Source organism: Pygocentrus nattereri, chromosome 4, assembly GCF_015220715.1.
Source record: "Pygocentrus nattereri isolate fPygNat1 chromosome 4, fPygNat1.pri, whole genome shotgun sequence".
NCBI classification, from domain to species: domain Eukaryota; kingdom Metazoa; phylum Chordata; class Actinopteri; order Characiformes; family Serrasalmidae; genus Pygocentrus; species Pygocentrus nattereri.
In genome coordinates, this window is record NC_051214.1 from 9,823,361 (window position 1) to 9,843,489 (window position 20,129).

At 37.8% G+C, this 20,129-nt stretch overlaps 1 protein-coding gene across 2 annotated transcripts in view; it reads left to right on the plus strand.

Moving 5' to 3' along the window:
• Nucleotides 1–20,129, plus strand: part of moxd1 (monooxygenase, DBH-like 1) — a 40,018-nt gene that overhangs the window by 16,902 nt on the left and 2,987 nt on the right. Inside the window, exons 5-11 of one of the 2 annotated variants that reach the window (XM_017697673.2) lie at nt 4,616–4,795; nt 5,831–5,933; nt 6,748–6,914; nt 8,334–8,525; nt 10,522–10,581; nt 13,699–13,841; nt 19,316–19,484. In XM_017697673.2, the coding sequence (XP_017553162.1) occupies nt 4,616–4,795; nt 5,831–5,933; nt 6,748–6,914; nt 8,334–8,525; nt 10,522–10,581; nt 13,699–13,841; nt 19,316–19,484 (1,014 nt within the window). The remainder of the gene's footprint in view (nt 1–4,615; nt 4,796–5,830; nt 5,934–6,747; nt 6,915–8,333; nt 8,526–10,521; nt 10,582–13,698; nt 13,842–19,315; nt 19,485–20,129) is intronic. The other variant, XM_037537635.1, reaches the window with a different exon arrangement.

Below are 20,129 nucleotides of genomic sequence, written 5' to 3' on the forward strand. Positions count from 1 at the left end.
AAATGGTTCAAAATCACTTGAAAAACATTTGGTTCCATTGACTTACACTAAAAGTAAAGCAGGTTTTTTCCTTCTCCTGTAAAGTTGCCATTTTGGAGATACAAGGGTTTCTTCCTACAACAGCATTATATTAGTGGATAATAAATCTTAATCTAGAGATGTTACATTCATTGTGCTACACTATTCAAATGTAACTACACCATATTTACATATTTTATGTTGTAGAAATACCTTAAATCTGACTTTTTCCATTAGTTTGTACAAATTAGCAAAAGAATGTGCAACAAAACTTTATGGTATATCATGGCATATTTACAAAATTTCTCACTGTTTCAGTATTTTTCCTTAGTAGGTTAACAGTGGCTCATTATATGCCCCTTCTGTTTTAATAAAAATCATTTTTAACAAGCAAAGTAAATCTTAAATATTTTTGGCAGGTTTTTGTTTGAATTTTCTACTCCACCTTACATGAAGCAGTAGTAACATACTTGCACATGTAGAGGCCTGAATACAACTGCTGCTGTAACTGAGTTGATGAATCAGAAACTTGCAGATTAAAGATGAACTGGAAAGTCTATTAAAAGGAGAATTATTGAAATTACAGGGTCAACAGCAGACCAGGTCGAAAACCAGATTAACAAAACATGGTACATGGGCGAAGTCGAACTGAGTCAGGTAAACAAGTAAGGGTCATAACCAAACAGCAAACACAGATAGACTAATCTGAGAATCAATAACGAGAAACAAAACAAAGGTTATATACAGAATAGCAGTCAAACAAGGGATCGGCTCAGTATGCACTGATGAAACAGAGGCAATACTTGACAGTGTGCAAACATACATTTATATACATAGAACTTACATAGAATCTCTGGGGATGATAATCAGAATCAGAGATTTGCTGATTGGCTTGTGATTGGTTGGTGGAGTCACATGACAAACTGAGGCATTCTGGGAAATGAAGTGGAATGAGACTCTGAATGAGAACCGGGAAGCTGTACCATTTAAGGTGGAACAGAAAATTCACATAAGCAGAACTTCTTAGGTCATTTGTCTCATGTGTGCTTCAAACACACTCTCGCCTCCGACCGTCAGACGCTGCCAGAAATTGGAAAATATGACAGTTACAGTGGTTTCCGTACCAGACGGTCCATGGATTGTTTTGTGCAACCAAATTGTCTGCTGAAATGCAGTTAACCGAGTCAGGTGGCTTCTCAGGTGGTTTGAGAAAAAGCACAGGATAGTGTCCAGGTTAGGCTAAGGCTAACCCCAAAAGACTGGCCGGCCCTTAATGTCTGCTACCGTAAAAGCCAACTGGACTATTGTAGATGCAAATGACTAGAAAGTGGAAGGTGATCGAGGATCTGTTGTTTTTTCTTTTGAAACGTGACCATCGATGACTCAGCTACTCAGTTAAATATGATGGCATTAGCATGGTTTTAATGTCATGTTATCTCTGCATATTTGGGGTTCTTATGACAACACTCACACCTTGGGAACATTATCAACTGGTATACGCCCACCACTAGTTTAGAATCTGCACTTTTAACTGAACTCTTTTTTTCAAAGGGTTATGAGTGAGAAACTTTTAAAAATGAAGTACATCATGCTTTTGTTATGACTGGAAAAAATGGAGACTTCAAAGGGTAAAAAAAGGAAAGTATTTCTGCTTCTTTTACATCCTTCCATCCCATGAAAATTCACATTCTTGGTACTGCCATCAGGTTAACAAAAACACAACGTCGAAGTAAGCAGTCAGGATGCTGTAAACTGGACACCCATGATACTTTCTAGTGCTACTTTGATGTGTATTTCTTTTATTAGACTTCAGTTGCGTGTTTGTCTCCTCCGATTCATCAGGTTTTTAAAGCCTCAGAGCTGAAACAGCTCCTCCTGCGCAAATAAGATGAGAGGAAGAGAAATAAAGAGATGTTTGAATATTTATCCGGCCACTGTTTGGTCCCGCGTCCCGCTGCTCCGAGCGGAAACCCTCTGGAGAGAGACACACAGATCAGCCTGTTGGAAAGGCTTTTATTTAGAATTCCTGCTTGGACAGAAAAAAATCCCCGACTGTGAGGAGAGACTAATTCCAAAATCCCTTATTTCCTATTCCAGAGCGCTCAGGTCCAACTTTAGCTCGCTCGTCTGGCCCCCACCTTGCTCACACACACACACACACACACACACACACACACACACACACAGAGACATACTTTCAGCGTGTGTGTGTTGTCTAGTCTGTATAGCTTGTTAATTGTCTACAAAGTTTGTCTGCTCCATGCAGATTACATAATCCAGAGTCTGCACTCTAAAGATTGTTGGTAGTTTCCTAAATAAAGTATTGCGTTCAAGTCAGTATGATATTTTATATGTGTTTTAGAGTTTTATACAGCATCCTGTGTTGAATTCTGGGAAAATGTACAGGTTGATTATGGTGCTGTGCACCTATCTGTGATGGCCACCTGGGTCAAACATGAGGTGTAGTCTAACGGCCTCTCTGTGGAACAGGAGACGATGCTTGGAACTTGGAACCACTCCCTCATGGTTCTACTTCTCTCCTTGCCGTCCTCACTGGGTTTAGTCCTCATTCGGGGTTTGTGAACCGGCTTACTGCCAGCCGTCATTGGGGCCTCGAGGACACACACAAGGCACAATTATACACTATGAAACACTGGCAACACTACCTATGAATCCTGTACTTTTATGCTCTATAATGTATTATATTAATAACGTTATTTGGCATGCACAATATCTTATAGTCCGTGGCATAAACCTGTGTAATTATTTATAAAAAGTCATTATAATTCATGCATAACATATTATAAAGCAGAAACATATGATATAATATCATAATATGAATCTGGTAATGTACTTAAAAAGCACCCAGACCAGTCACAGTCATTACCAATTTAACTAAAATGAAGCGGCAACCTGTCACATACACTTGATCATTTTTTTTGTTTTTATTAAAAAATTTTTTGTTCATTAAAAAAAAAAATTCAACAACTGCATCTTATGCATCGGAATGCCCAAATAAATCCGCATAGCTCTTGAACACTGCCTAACATCCTTGTTATAATTAGGAATAGGAGACAAACTGAAATGGACACAATATTTCTAAAAAGTCAAACGTGCTATAACAGTTCATGTAATTTGAAAAGTTTTATATTGGCTAATGTTAGAAAAAGCCTTTATAAATGTTTATGTAGGTTTATGTCAGCTGTTGTGAAAGGCTTATGTTCTTAGAGCTTTATGAATTTGACCCACAGGAAAGTGTAACTCGTTATTGTATGGCTGCTGCAAAATTGTTGTAGCATTATTGTAATTATTTATCAAAATATACAGCATCATCAGTTTTACTGTAAAGGTAATTCCAGAGGTACTAGCGAATTTCCAAAAAAGTTGGGATGCTGTGAAAAAAATTTAATAAAAACAAAATACAATGTGGTGCAAATCATTTGAACCCCATGTTTAATTGAAAATAGACAACACATTAAATGCTTAAACTGAGAAATGTTATGTCATGTTAATTTTTTTTTATTATTTAATGCCAGCAACAAGTTCCAAAAAAGTTGGGATGGGGCAGCAAAAGGTTGGTTATGTAATGCTTAATAACACCTGGTGGTTAATTGGCAAAAGGTCAATAACATAATTGCATATAAAATGAGCATCCCAGAGAGGCTCTTTCACAAGTAAAGATGAGGAGAGGTTCACCACTCTGTGAAAGCCTGCACGATCAAATAGTGCAACAATTCAAGAATTAAATTTCTTAACATGAAATAGCAAAGAACTTTTGCTTTTTCTCGTCTACAGTACATAAAATCATTACAAGATTCAGAGAATCTGAAGAAATTTCTGTATGAAAGGGACAAGACCAAAAAGCAGTATTACATTGAATACATATATGATTCTGTAGTGGAAATCATTGCATGTGCTCAGGAACACTTCTGAAAACCACTGTATATGTAAACAGTTCATCACTGCATCCACAAATGCTAATTAAAACTCTCAAAAGCAAAGAAGAAAGCATATATATAAACAGGTTAAAGAAATGCTTCCACCTTCTCTGGGCTGGAGCTCATTAATAATTGGAGTCGAAGTGGAAAAGTGTCCTGTGGTCTGACAAATCAACGTTTGAAATTATTTTTGGAAATCATGGACACTGACAAAGGAGACCTGAACTGATGAGCACCTGAAATCCTATGTTAAGCGAAAATGGGAAAACATTTCAATTTCAAAACTCCAGCAATTAGTCTCTTTAGTTCCCAAACGAGTTACAGAGTGTTTTTAAAATAACTTTTTGAAATGTGTTGTTGGAATCAAATTCAAAATGTACATATATTGTTCAAATTTCTCTCTAAACTTTTTCAATTTTGACATCTGATGTGTTGTCTTTGTGCTATTTTCAATTAAATGTAGGGTTTAAATGATTTGCATATCATTGAATTTTGTTTTTAATTACACTTTGCACCCAACTTTTTTGGAAATGGGGTTGTACTCTTCTGATGCAGCGTTGTCACTGAAATTGGCTTGGCTTTCTCCTGCTGTAGTTATATTTCTTCATGTAGAGCTCTATTCTTTACAGGCTGGTCTGGTGTGTTTGCTGTGCTTGCAGATCGAGCCGCTGATCCAGAAAGGCCATGAGAATCTGGTGCACCACATTCTGCTGTACCAGTGTGATAGTTCACTGAATGAGAGCGAACTGGACATGGGCCACGAGTGCTTCCATCCCAACATGCCCGACTCCTTCACTACCTGTGAAACTGTCATCTTCGCTTGGGCTATTGGTGGGGAGGTAAGAGGCCACAGAGTATCCTGTCATTTTACTCTCCCACCAAATACACTCAACACACACGTATCTTAAAGGTTTGTCCAGTTTATAGCAGCTAATTGTTGGTTATACTATTAGCAGTGAAGAAATGCATCAACGCATCATGATGGATGATCTGGACACTGTGATACAAAGAAATGATATAAATGTAATAAATCTGGTTGATGTAAAATTTTGAGTTAATTGAACTTCTAATATTTAAAAATCAATAATTTGTGTTTCATATTCTGTGAACATATTACTAAGCTTAACAAGTCAACTAGGTTACTGATTTTTTCAGTTAAGTTATTAAGGTTTTCTACATTACATTTACATTAATGTGAGCTTATTTTCAGGCAAAAAGCTGGGGCTATTGTGAATCACAAAAAAAATTGGTATCTTGATTTTATTTTATATATATATATATATATTACATCATATTTGTGTATCAAAATGATTTATTGTTTTCACACAATTTTGGGGACAATTTCCTTATGCTAGGGTCCCCATCACGTGATGATTTCCAGGAGGTTGAAGGTTATCATGTGCTTGAGATGGAGATAAGAAGCACCACCTATTATATTCACACTGCAACAAATGCCATTGAACAGCTCAACAAACCAAGCACGCTAACACTCAACTCAACAAACCTACCCTCGCCCTGTCACAGTCTTCTGACCAACACTTAGACCAACGCATAGGCCCATAGAGGCCTTCAAATCTGGACCTTGAGACCAGTTGCTAGTGGATTATGGATTGGTTGTAGCAGTTACATTAATAGTTCAGCTGTTTACCAGAATGACAAAAATCAGAACTGGAAACTGGACTAAAGGTCCAGATTAAAAGACCTCTGCTTTAGATGGCTACACATCTTTCCAAAACAATCAAATGGAATCAAATTGTGCATGAATTGTGCATATGAAAGATAATTTCCTAAAGATTTGTAATCCAATCAAATTGTTGTGAAGACTTGCAGCTCTGTAAGCACGCTAAAAAGATAAACAAAAATTCCTATTGCAGGGGTTCACTTATCCGATACATGTGGGAATGTCAATAGGAACAGATGTTGATCCAGTCTACGTGCTGATGGAGGTGCACTATGACAATCCAGCCTTACAGACAGGTACAGCACTATGCATCAGCCAGCGTCTAGCCCAAACATTGGCCATGTAAAATGTTCATGTGGCTGGTTATGAGTGAATGGTAGACTTACATTTATGCATTTGACATTTTATATCCAGATCAACTTTATTTGATCATGTTTCATATGAAGGCAAAAGCAGTTATAGAAGTCTTGCCAAAGTACTGTCACTGGTATAGCATGATATTCTTGCCCAGGTGGGGAATCGAACCACAGTCTGCCATGTGAAGAGCTGCAGTGTTACCCTGGGGGGACCTGCTTCCATGATTATATTTGGCTAATGCAAACGGTTTACAGTCTGTTTCATTAGTAGAGTTATTTTATATGCATAATATATACTTTCAAAATACTTATTTTTACATTGTTCTTGTTCTTAGTTGTTTTACACTGTTCTTATTGTCCATTTAGAAGCCTTATATTTGGCTCATGTGGGGTCAATTGCACCTTTGCACAGTCTAACCTTGTCAGGAACTGATGAGCTTTTTTAGTTTATTTTAGGTTGAGTATGCCTAGTGCTAGGAAGTTTTTCTAAATTAGGTCATTTACTGTGTAAAAGGAAGCTCAGTTTAGTGTCATCTTGCTGCTATTGGTTATTTTCGGATATGCTGTTTGCATCTATGCTGTTTGTGCTTATTGTCATGGATGACCTGCTGTTGTTTATTCCAATTGCTCCAAGACCTCACCCTCCATTGACTGAAGACCATTGATGCCATGTGTGTTCTTATAAAGTTGCATTTCTAACTGGAGTCACATGCTGAGCTCCAGTTGTTTTCACGCTTTCTCTTCTGTCTCTCAGAAGTGGTGGATAGCTCTGGCTTGCGTTTGTACTACACCCCCAGGCTGCGGACCTACGATGCAGGGGTGATTGAAACAGGTGTGTGGGTCAGCCTTTACCACATGCTGCCTCCCGGCATGCAGGACTACATCACTGAGGGACACTGCACTCAGGAGTGCCTGCAGGAGGTAACAAATGCCCAGAGAGGCTGCCAAATACTCCTTGTTTGCACCTTAGATAAAAGAATAGAAAAGCAAATATAAACAATTTGCCCCTTTACCCACATGTAGTTCATGAGCCAAGACTAGCCTGGCATCCAGTTTGCCTCTCTAATTTTACACTAGAATTATGAGGCTACTTAAATAAGTACGTATTACCTATAAAAATGGCAAAAGTGCACATAAAATTGGATGAAATTTGTTCCGTTTTATAGAGAACACTGGAGTTTGCTCATTGGCATACTTTAGATTTCCCTTTATTTGTTTTATCTATGCCAAGTGGGGCAGTCGTGGAGGCTGGAGGTTAGGGAACCAGCCTTGTGACCGGAAGGTTGCCGGTTCGATCCCCAGAGCCGACAGAACATGACTGAGGTGTCCTTGAGCAAGACACTTAACCCCCAACTGCTCCCCGGGCGCTGCGGATTGGGCTGCCCACCGCTCCGGGCAAGTGTGCTCACTGCCCCCTAGTGTGTGTGAGCTCACTAGAGTGTATGTGGTGTTTCACTTCACGGATGGGTTAAATGCGGAGGTGAAATTTCCCCGTTGTGGGACTAATAAGGGTCTCTTAAAGGCCTGCACAACTGGATACTTTGTTTTCACTATTTGTTTTTCTGTGTTTTTGGTTTCTTTAACTTTCATTGCCTTGACAACCTGATAACTTTAGCCATAAAATCATGAACATGTTCTGGCCTTATACATATAAAATGTTTCATAGCTATTCAATAGACAAAAGTGGAGACAACTAGAAAAAGGCAGAGCCCTTGCAATTTGCTCTCTAAACAGCCTTTTTACCCTAGTACCACCAATAGCCCTCTTGTGGTATTGCCTGTGTTATTATTTTAGAGCTAAGCTTAATTAAATTAATAATGACCTAACTCACAGTGACTAGCAACTCCTCTCTCTGAATATTTTTGGAGGAGTCTGTTAGCCTGCTACCCATCTGCAGAGCTGTTCAGCTTATTCTAATGAAGGCAGAATGTATTATAGAGAATGTAGTGTAGAGCTCTTAAATTGATGTAGACTGACTGTTCTTTTAAATCCTTACAAAATTAAAACACACACTTTTACCTATTATCATTTCACAGATTATGAACTTTGTACCAATTACAGTCCAGTCGGGAGTAGAAAAAAAGGATAGAGGCACTGGTTTTGCTGGTAAAGCAGTTTTTAGGAAGCTTAATGGCAAACCACTTCTGAAAAGCTTGCCTTTCTGGGAATCATATTAAAACTAGGCAATTATTCAAGCTCATGACTGAGTTTCAGTTATCTTTTCATATCAGGATCAGAGCTCATAGGATGGAAAGATAGAGGAGCTTTATATTATATTTAATCTAGTAGACATGCAGGATATTAAAGTTGAATCGCTGCTCTCTCTTTCCCTCCCCTCAGTCTCTAGACAGTGAGATGCCCAGTGGTGTGTGGGTGTTTGCGGTTCTTCTCCATGCTCACCTGGCAGGCAGGGCTATCAGGACCAGACACTTTCGTGAGCAGGTCGAACTGCCTCCTCTGGCCTCAGACGACCAGTTCGACTTCAACTTTCAAGAGTTCCAGCCTCTCAGCCCCGAGCAGCTGATTTTGCCTGTTAGTGTCCAACTTACTTTTAGTGTATTAGTGCATCTGCCTTTGTTTTGCCACTTACATTCAGTGTCTTATTGGCCTTAGTTTTCCCCGTTTGACCTACTTCACCATGCTCTTGCTTTGCCTCAAGGTTTACCTACTGAAAAGCGTCGTTGGTGGACTCTTAGTCAGAACACTCTTTGTAAAATTGTGCAATCCTCTCACTCTCTACTCATGCATTCTCAGCCAGTAAACAGGAGAAAAAGTGGATGAAGTGGATCACAGCCATAGCCTAGCCATAGCACCAATGAGTTTTAAACAGTAGGTTTTAAACAGTTTTTGAGTGGTGATCAGACCCACTGCTACAGCTGTTGGTTAGTTCTAGATTTATATATACCAGCATAGTTCTTAGTCAGTCCATATCAACATGCATTGGAAATCAGAATGCATTTTCCTCCACCCAATTCTCAAAATGTCTGCAAAATTAATTTATTAAGATATAAAAAAAAGTCATTCAGAATAGTCTGATGTGAAATGTGTCATTTTAAAAAACATACCAGCTTTTGTTCACAGTGGTGGCGATAGGAGCCAGACGTCCAAAGAATGTAATGCCTGTCCCCAGGCCAAATCTCAAACTCGAAAAAGGGTATTACATGAAAAGGTTACAAATCCGTTGCCTAATCTGTGGGATATTGTTTTGTGGTGGTTTGAAATGAGGTTTTGACCTAAAATGTTTTTTACACCCATTTAGGCCAGTCCCCCCCCAAAAAAAACAAGTAGAAAAAAGCAATTATTCAGATTTTTCAGTATTTTTAAGCAGTCATTACATGAATAAACTCAGAAGACACATGTAGGCTCACTGGTCATTTTTTTATAGTAAATAATTGTCTATATTTGCATTTTAAGCATTATGACCCCTGGTTCCTATCACCACTACTGTAAAGAGTCAACATTTTTTCTACAACAGACTATTTCATACCTATTTATTTTAAGGTTTTCTTTTGAACAATTACTTAATATTAGCAATTGATGAAGTAAACAGCAGCATATCCTTTCATAAGCAAGCTTAGAAATGTATCATATGTGATGTGATGCATTCACAAAAGAAATTACTTATTACCTGATAGCTGAGGAATGAATTGAACGTTAGTTGTAATGTTGCAATTGAAAGAATACAAGAAATGTCTATTTAACATATAGATGGGCAGTGTTTCCTGTGCTATAGGCTCCCACATAACTGCAAAGCATCATAGATCCACCTCCATTGATATTAGCAAGCAAGTAATGCCGCCCTAGTAAACAGAAAAATGTAATTTGACAGTAGGCAAGGCGTTCTTTTCATCAAATGCTGCTCCTTTTTCCCCCATACATGATGTGGCCAAAGAAAAGAGTTTCATTTTTACTTCATCGGTCTACAGCACTTGTTTCAAAAACTCCTCAGGCTCATCTAGACATTTTGCAAACAGGTAAGGCTTCCTTCTGATAACTCTTCCATGCAGATCATGTTTCTGCACATTGTACGGCACAGCAGAGCAGTGCAACACCACTCCTGTGTCAGCTAAACCTTCCTGTAGGTCCTTCGCTGTCATGTTGGGGTTTTGTTTTGCCTTTCTGGACAGCATATGATCAGTTCTGTCTGAAAGTTGCCTTTGTTGTCCAGATCTTGCCTTGACTTTCATTGTTCTTCCTTTATAACATTTTGGACAGTGGAATTGCAAGATGGAAGCACTTTGAAATCTGTTCATAGGCTTTCCTTGTTTTATAGGCATCAATTAGCTTCATTTTCAGATCCTTAGCCATCTGCCCAGATGAGTCCATGGTTGTCCTAAAGTCTATTGAGGCCTAACAAGCTAATTTAGATGAGACTTTACAACTAGAAGAGTGTCCAAATGTTTGCACATGCTGTAGTTATTGTACTCTCCAGGGGTGCCTATATATTTGCCTACAACTGTAAAGGAGTTAGATAAATGTCTTGTTTTACATATGTTTGTATACTTAGACATTTTTGTTCTGTTTCCAGGGGGACTCTCTAATCACTGAATGCATGTATAACACGAAAGACAGGCAGAACATGACTTGGGTAAGATGGCTTGGCTTGCGTTGCATTTGGCAGTGAATGAAATTAGATTAGCTCTGATTTGTAGTCCAATGATTTCTTATTTCTGAAGAAGTAAGAAATTGGTTCTCTCTCTCTCTCTCTCTCTCTCTCTCGCTCTCTCGCTCTCTTTCTCTCTCTCTCTCTCTCTCTCTTTCTCTCTCTCTCTCTCTCTCTCTCTCGCTCTCTCTCTCTCTTTCTCTCTCTCTCTCTCTCTCTCTCTCTCTCTCTTTCTCTCTCTCTCTCTCTCTCTCTCTCTCTCTCTCTCTCTCTCTCTCTCTCTCTTAGTCATTTTTCTTTTCTTATGGTAATCAGCCATGCCTGTGAGCAAACACAGAGCAGAAATATGTACAATTATCTGTGATGAGTGGCATCAATGAGGAAAATTAAGTACAAATTGCAAAATGTCATCAAGCTAACCGGTGGCTAATTGGCTGAAATCCCAGTTCGTACTGTATCATCAGCATTGAAATGAGGTGAATTACATGTGCAATATTTCCTAAGCATCTGTAATGAACTGTTCTGTTTTCTGATTCATATGAAGCTTTGCTTTATTCTGGACTTGAGAGCTATGTAATGAGAATCGCCAAAAACTTTAGTGATTTATTGTATGAAGTTGCTAGTGAGCTAGAATGAGTTTGCAGAATGTGGCGGATTATAATGTAATACATTCTAATGGAGCTACAGGCATGCATTAGCCTGAGTCAGGCGGCAAAGGAGGTTAGATCGAGGGGGGGTTCAGACCTGTGTGATAAAGCCTGCTGGTTCTTGGCTGAACAGCATGTCTGCAAACAGCAGATGGATCAGGCCACTGGCACTGGCTCATACAGGCACATCAAAACGAGCTGCAGTGCAGAGGAACAGATCGTACACTCTGAGCGAGTTTCCCTCTGGAGACGCTCCACTGCTCATAAACAGCACGGCCAAAATACTGGGCCTGTATTCACAAAGAGACTCAGTGCAGGAGGCTGCTTCTGACTTAGCATGCAGTTTGCGACATACAGCTGGCTGAGAGGAAAGCTGATCCCAGATCAGCACTCAGGCTCTATTGTTAATGCATGTTGTGCAGTCACATCAGAGAGACATCTGCTGTTCAGTGATTACTGATTAGCCCCATCAAGCTTGAAATGTAAAGTGATACATTTTTTAGCCCTAGCTGGTTTAATCGAGGTACAGTACTGTGCAAATGTTTTAGGTATCTAAGCAAGTTTTTAAACAGTTGACCTCAGGATTGAGTTTATCACAATATACATTAGAATAAAGTCATATTCATAATTCAAATAAACAGAAAAACAATAAAAATTAACAAGAATTTCTTGGGTCCATGTTTTTCCTTGACACCTCCACACAAAATCACTGTTTATTATATACATATATATGATCATTATTAATTAATATGCTATAAATTTTGTTTATTAAAATATTAACACTTTTCTTCTCAGCAAATAAACACAAATACATAGATTTTGAAAATGTGTCTTGGGTGCCTCAGACTTTCGCTCAGTACTGTAGACTGAAAGAAGAGTCCAGCAGTAAATGAAATTTGCCATTTTTCCTTTACTCCAAGGGTAAGTGATTAGCCTAGGCATGTCTGCATGAGGAGCTTTTAGGTTAAGGTCCAAACCCAATTCTGAAAAAGGATAATATGCAAAATGTAAATAAAACAAACAGAGGACTTACAAATTTGTTTTGAGTTGTATTCAATTCAAAACAGTACAACAAATCCATAAACAGCATATTTAATGTTCCAGCCAATTAACGTTATTGTTTTTTATATGTATATATGCAACATGTCCCCAAAAAATGGGACAGTGGCATATTTAACCATGTTTTATACAACAGTTAGTTCCAGCCACACATGCTGATTGGTTGAGATGTGTTCTAACCGTGCTGATATTTCACCCTAACATCACAGGTTTTTCACAAAAACTAAATTACTCCACTAAGACACCATTATTAAGCAACAAGTATCGGACCAAGCCATAAAACTGACGCAATAGAAATCAAAAAAGTTGTTCAGTGGTAACAACAGTTTCAACAAGACAAGAGTTTATTGTAAGGAGCTGGAGATAAACTGCCAGCTGTGCAGCGAGTGAGTGCAGCTTGTTACTGATGTACCATCAAACTACTTGTTAAGGAACTATAATTTGGTGGAAGGAACTGTGAACATTAAAACATATAAAACGCCACGTTCACGGCCCAGTTTATTAATGTCTTACTTTATTAATTTAACTGTGGTATAAAAGCCATAGAACACTCGCGGTCATGTGTTATTGCGTATAAAACCAAGCCAACAATGATCTACGGCGACCAAATCACAGCTGTGATGTTATTTCATGATAACATACTCCCTCTCGTGTTCTATTGCTTGAACCTCAAGTTCTATTGCTTCTCCTTCCTACAGAACGCCTGAAGGAATGTGGTATATATATATATATATATATATATATATATATATATATATATATATGTTTTTTTTTTCTTTTTTTTTTTGTATGTGCACCAGATTACTACAAGGTGTTTCTTTACAACACGGTGTATGATTACTACAACTGATAATATTGGGTGCTCACCACATAGTATCTTGTGCTCACCTGATAGTACCTGGTGCACACCAGATACTTTTCTTAAAAAGGTATTTGCTACGTCCCTTCATGGCTCCATATCTTCCCTGTTAACAGTGTTCAGTAATTGTTTGAGAACTGAGGACACCAGTTGTTGCAGTTGTGAAAGTGGAATTTTTCCCATTCTTGCTTGACATAACACTTCAGCTGCTTAATACTCTAGGATCTCCATTGTCATACTTCATAATGTCCCACATGTTTTCAATTAGAGACAGGTCTGGACTGCAGGTAGGTCAGCCTAGCACTTGTAGTCTTTTACTATGAAGTCACATTGCTTTAACACACGCAGTTTTTTTTCATTTAAGAAAAGTTTTTATTTGTTTTTTTTTGTTTTTTTTGGCATTTTACTTACCTTCCCAAATTTTTGGAATTAATTTTGCAGTTAAGAAGTAATGGAGGCTTAAATCCTTCCTCATGCCCAGAGTATTATGTACTTGTAAGAGTTGTTAAGTAATGTTGAATAATGTGTCTCCTGCAGGGCGGTTTGAGTACAAGAGATGAGATGTGCTTATCTTACCTACTGTACTACCCAAGAGTTAACCTTGCCAGGTGTGAGAGCCTTCCAGAAATCACTGGTCAGCTCAAATTCATTGGAGTTAAACAAATTCAGAGCCCTCTTACGTAAGTACAGTCCCTCTTACTGCCTACATTCATGATATACTTACTTACAGCATGCTCTTTTTTAAAAAGCATCTACAGTACTGGGAAAGGGTCAAAGACAACCCATCATTTATTCACTGTCCAGTCAAACTACTGGCAATGTACAACGTATTCATTTTTTGGCATCAGGAATAAAAAGTAGAAAAATATTTTCACTGTTGGAACAAAACATTGTATATCCAAAATGGTCATTTTACAGGAGAAAGGAAATTGCATTCTTAACTTTTAAAGTAAGTTCCTATAAAGTCATTTTTCAGGTAATTATGGGTCATTTCTATTTGTCCACTTATCATGACATTTTCATACATTCTAAAAGCTGCAGAAAAGAAAAAAAGAACAGTGTTTTGTTGTAGCTATATTAGACCGATGCCTGAACAACTAAATATAATATCATAATACAACTACTACATTATACAACTAAAGAAAATATTCTTTTTCCTTCAGTATTTTCCACTCTGTGCCTTTTTATACATTCCACTCTTTTCAGGAGAGTTGCTTTCAGTTTCTCAAAGAAATATCCAGGGATATCCTCCAAAGTTTGAGCTTAAAAGTTTGTTGCATTATCTGTTTCTCAACATCCAAGCAATCCCAAACATATTCAGTGATTTTACATTGATTGTATCAGTCTTTCTTAAAAACGCCTGTTGTTTTGTTTCATTTGCAAATGTTCCTCTTTAAATGCTATTTATCCAAGAGGAACAGTTTTAGTGATCTACAATGTTTTGCATGGTTGTTAGGAGTTCCAATTTCTGTATAGCGTTCACCATTTTCTGAACTTTGGAAGCTGAAATAATTTGTCTCCTCCTTTGTTTTCTCCTATTGCTTAAAACTTAATAACAGAAGCGGATGGAAAAACCTCGGCAGACACTATGTTCCCCCTCAAAGAGACATTAGATGCCAGATACAGAGAAAATGGGACTCCTAACAACCGTACAAGACCTGGTAGACCACCAACACTTCCAGCTTTCACTTTTAAGAGAGTAGGCTCTGGTTGCCAAGACCACCATTTGTTTATTTCAATGTCAGTCAAAATGGCTATTAAGTACATGTTAATTACTAGTCAGGAGATATTTCTGAGGAGATTAGACAGTACACCATTGCATAAGGAAGGGGAAAGCCAAAGAAAAATAAGTGACAAAAAACTGAAATTTCTCAGTCAAGTTAAAAAGTTTTTGAAAACTACAGCAAAAATGGGACGTATAACGACAATTCAAGATATGTTGGTAGAGCATCAAACCTTTCGCCATCAGAAAAATGGTATTTAAAGCTTTTATCGTTCAAAAAATGGAGAAAATCAAGCTCCACTCTTGCTTCAGATCTAAAAACAAACACTGGTGTTTCTGTCCATTGTTCCACTTTGAGATGACAACTCAACACTATGGATCTAAAAGGATGTGTAGCTGTCAAGAAGCCATTGCTGAGAAAAGGAAATAGAAAAGAAAGAACCTTTGCACTAGAATACCAAAATGGAGTGTGAAATAAAGTCTTGTGGACTGATGAGTTTACATTAGATATTGGGATTACTTGGATTGTGATGTAAAAAGCAACCATAATTTAAAATTTTACTTTTGAAGTGTTTACAAGAAGCATGGAAAAATATCCCTCCAGCTCTCTTTGAAAACCTGAATGCAAGTGTCCAGAATAGAATAAAAGATAACCCAAAAAGTGGCTGCACTAAATCCTAAAAATCAGGATGTAATTTGTAAAAGTTTAGTTTTTAGAATGTACAATTGTTCTATTTCAAGCAGATGGTAAAAACACATCCATAAAACATGTACAACTCTAACATAACAACACAGTTTGGGAAGTAATAAAAAGGAAGAGACAGTAAGTATCTGGAATCTTTCATTGTCAGTGCTGCCTTTTGGCAGAACTACAAAAACCTTATAGGTTGTACTAATAATTTAGTGCTGGATGCTTTGTGTTGAAGTTCCAGTTTGCAGGTATTGTCATTTGGAATGTGTCAGTTGTGGCATCAGTTCCGTTATGAAACTGTGCCACTGGAAAAAAGCAATAACTTCACTTTTATTACTATGAAGTGCCAGATGAATCCCTGAAAAGGCCAGGGCCTGCCAGTGGGCCCAAAGTTTTATTACACATTTCTATAACCTAAGAATAGTTCAACCAGTTTGCATTGAAGTCTCTGTACTTACTGAATAATAAGCTTTAGTCTGGGATTTTAAAGGGTTAATGAAGCTGGTGACTTATAATGTGAATGACATTATGAACTAGTACAATGAACAACCACAACACACTACAGAATTTGTGATCAGCATTTTCCCATTTGTACCAGCACACTTGCTGTTGCATGCAAGGCTTTTTCATCACTGTCTACAAAGAGAGGACAAACTGTTTGTCCAAATGCCTGACACACATCTGTTCTAGTCATGGAGAAGTCTACTCGTGTCTGCTGCTAATAAACACGTGAGAGCACAAAAGCAGACATGAACGCTGAAGCCGCAAGTCTGAATCCTCCCAGTTCAGTCCATACTCATTATGATAAACAGGGCTGCAAGGGTTACTTTGAAGATGGATTCCAGTACTGATCACTGATTACTTGTCAAGGAATGTAATCTATAACCTAATCCAGTGGATCACTACATTAAAGTAATGTAATCTTTCTAAAGTCATATAATTACAAATACAAGAGAAAAATATTTGTAATGTATAAACTTTACAAGGAAAACTGCTCTGTTTTATGCAGCTGAATGACACACTATAGATGGCTTAACCTCTTTAAAATTGCAGGCTTATTACATACCAAGGCTGATTATTATTACTCACAGTGTCTACAGGGACTTCAATGCAAATGAATAGCGCTTTTCCTAGGTTATAGATGTGTGTAATAAAAAGTTGGGCCCTCCAGCAGACTCACAGCTTGCTAAGGAGTTACTGCCTGTGTTTTATACAAATTCAAAATAATGCAGATAATCTGGCAGATAGCTTCATTTGAACCCCACATTAACAATCAATAAAACTCTTAGCTACTCTCCATTTGTGGTCAGTGTGCAGTGGTGCATAAGGCTTCATACTGATGTGTCATACTTGGACTTCAATGACTGCCATTTGCAAAGTAATTTAAAGTCTCTTAGCTGTCAGTGGTTTGGGAGTCCACAGAAACCAATGTGTCGCAAGAGTTTTAAAAGCTATTCATTTTGCACAGGAACTAAGTTGCCGATAATGTGAATTTGCAGAATTTAATATTTATGTACCCATTAATTGAAAACTTTTATGTGTCATACATGTGATAATGATTACTGATTGATAATGATTGCTGTCTTCTTCTGTAATGTGATAAAACCTTTGTATTCTGATTATGTAACTCCATGGCATGTATTCCATTGTGGTCCCATGTAGATGAATTACAGATACTTCTATTATTAACAAACTTTCCGGTGATTCTGTTGATTATGAACAACATAAAGGTTAGGGATAGGTCTAGGAGCAGGTGTAGGTTATGCCTTGAGGTTAGGCTTAGGGTAAGATTTAGGATTAGGGACAAATTTAAAGCATCTTTCACACACAACTGTAATTTCAGTTGCATTTAATAAATATTTACTTGAACGTTTGTTGGAAATGGCTTGCGCATCTACAAAGCATCTAAACCATCCAAGTAAAGTGTTACCTCCATTACTACCAACGATGATCCCAATGTTGCCTCCATTACTATCAATCCCTGATAACAAAGTATCATTATTGCATGCAATGGAAGCAGAGATGAGTAGCTACTAGTTACATTGACAGGTACTTCAGTGCAGCTTTGACATTTGCACTTTTCTAAATGTGTTTTCAAATTGAAGTGTAGTTAATGCTATTGTTGTTTACATGCCATCAACTAGTTTCCAACTCCTGGTCTTCCCTTTGAGTCTTCAGGCTTCTGAATGGCTTCTTTATGATTTATCTGATTGAATCCACCCATATTGTAGCTAGTTGTCCTCTACCTCTTCTACCTTCGAGCACAATTGTCTTTTCCAAGGAACTGGATTTTAGATCAAGGATCAATTTATTTGTTTATTTGCCATGCAAGGTATTCTCAAAAGACTTCACCAACACCAAAATTCAAAGGCATCAGTATTCTTCCTATCTCGCTTGTTAATTTTCCAGCTTTCACATCCATAAGAAACCACAGAAAAAAATCATGGTCTGGGCAATTCTGATCTTTGTCTGTAGAGACAGTTCTTTGCATTTGAAGATCTTTTCAAGATCCTTGTTACTTCCACTGAAGTATATTTTGTGAAGAAAGTCATCCTTCTACTCAGTTACTCTGTAATCACAACAACAAGCCGAATCCACAAAGTTCAGTAAAGTGAGAGAGAGGGAGAGAGAGTAACCGGGGGGTATCTTGGAAACTATGTTAACAAGCATGCATTTTTGATTATATGCCTTAGCATGTGTGTTTGTTTATGTGTCAGGGAGCATGTGTGTGCATTGGATGGGTGTGAGGTGTGTTTGTTTGCATGTTGGTGGGGGTGGACTATGAAATGGGAACCATCTGATGGGCCCCACCAATGTGTGTGTTTACCTCGGCTCCTGCTGCTCAAGCTATTTTGTACTTTGTAGGAAAGAAGGGTATCTTCAAGACTTAGACAAGACAACCCCACATAGATTAAAACATTCATGGTTTAAAGGCACTGGAGTCATAGTTTTTGGAAGTATAGTACTGTGTAAAAGTCAGAAACTATTCATTTATTTCATTACTGGTATCAGGACAAAAACAGAAAACATAAATGTAACAGAAAATTGCACAGAAGCCTCAACAACTAAGTATCATCCAATATTACTCAGAATTAAGTGTGTTCACATAGGTGGGAAAACTAATAATAAGGTGGCGCTACATGGGAGGAGGCAAAGGAGGGCAGAGCCAGGAACAGGACACAGTGGCTGCATCCAGAAACTTTTGCAACTGCTCTCATCCTCTTCCCTTTCTACTGTTTCTCTTCTTCCCCCAAAAAACAGAGGAATTAAGGAGATGAAAGGAGCAAGAGGAATGGAGAGAAAGAGTAGAAATTGGAACAAACAATTATCATTCAATTTGATGTTGACTATTGACAAAATTAGCGTATCACAATGCTTACTTGAAACCATCCTACACAGAGCCTTAAGCTGATATCAAATTATTCATGTAAAAAGTGGTTCTAAATATTTGGACTGTAGTGTATCCAAAAATTCTGTTAGTATATTCTCAATGTGTTTATACAGTCAAGCTCAACAGGAATTAAGGTGACGTTGAATTCTCATCCACTATTGAATATAATGAAGACACTAAATCCAAACTTTCATTGCAAAGTCATTGAACACAAGAGTAGAAGTTCAATTATTTTCTTAATTAAAATACAATTCTGTCCTTTTTAGACAAATCTGCAGCTTTCTTACATCTTCATTTGTAGCAATATTTTCTGAATTTCGCCCAATGGAAATGGCATTTCTCTTTGCAGCACCTGGCCTTTTGTGATAAAGAGTCCAAAGAGATACAGCAACCTCTCTTTCACTGAAGCCATGGACAAGTTCCGATGGACCAAGAAGAGAGCAAAGGCCTTCAATGAAGTCGTGCTGAATCTCCCTATGAATGTGCGCTGCTCCAAGATAGGCCTGGACGAGTGGTCGGTGAGTAGACGAGCGGGACAGGTGGGCCCGTGTATATGGTTTACATCATGTCTTATAAGATATTAAGCCCTACCTTTCTGTATCAACAAGTTCCTTTGTTGTAGACTTATGTTGTAGGTATCTCCAACCTCCAACAGATACCCTTGTGTATTTTTGACCTGCCTTGGATTCTTTAACTTTGTCTTTTGGAATTTGCCCTTTGGATCTGGTGGCCTGGTGTTGCTATGTTTGTCTTTCTTTGCATTTGGGTCTCTCTGGATTTGACCATAGCCTGTTCATTGACTCTGAGTTTTGCCAAAGCCCCAAACACTAAAGAAGCCTCATTTTATGGTTTTCACTGAGAGCATCTGACTGGTTTGGTTTCATTACAGTTGTGCACATTTTAATTCACAATTACTTTATATGCTCTATTTAACCTATTGGGAAAAAATTGTTTTAAAAAAAGGATTGTGCATTTTTTACATGTTTAGTTTTATATAAGCCAAATAAAAGTGTGTTCTCAGTAGAAGACGTGTATTTATTTTCACTTAGAACATCAACAGACCATGCAACTTGAATGGGGTATTCAAACTTTAGCATATGGTTTTTGGTATATTGGTTGGTCAGTAATCTCAGGCAATACTGACAACTCATTGTTTTATTGAG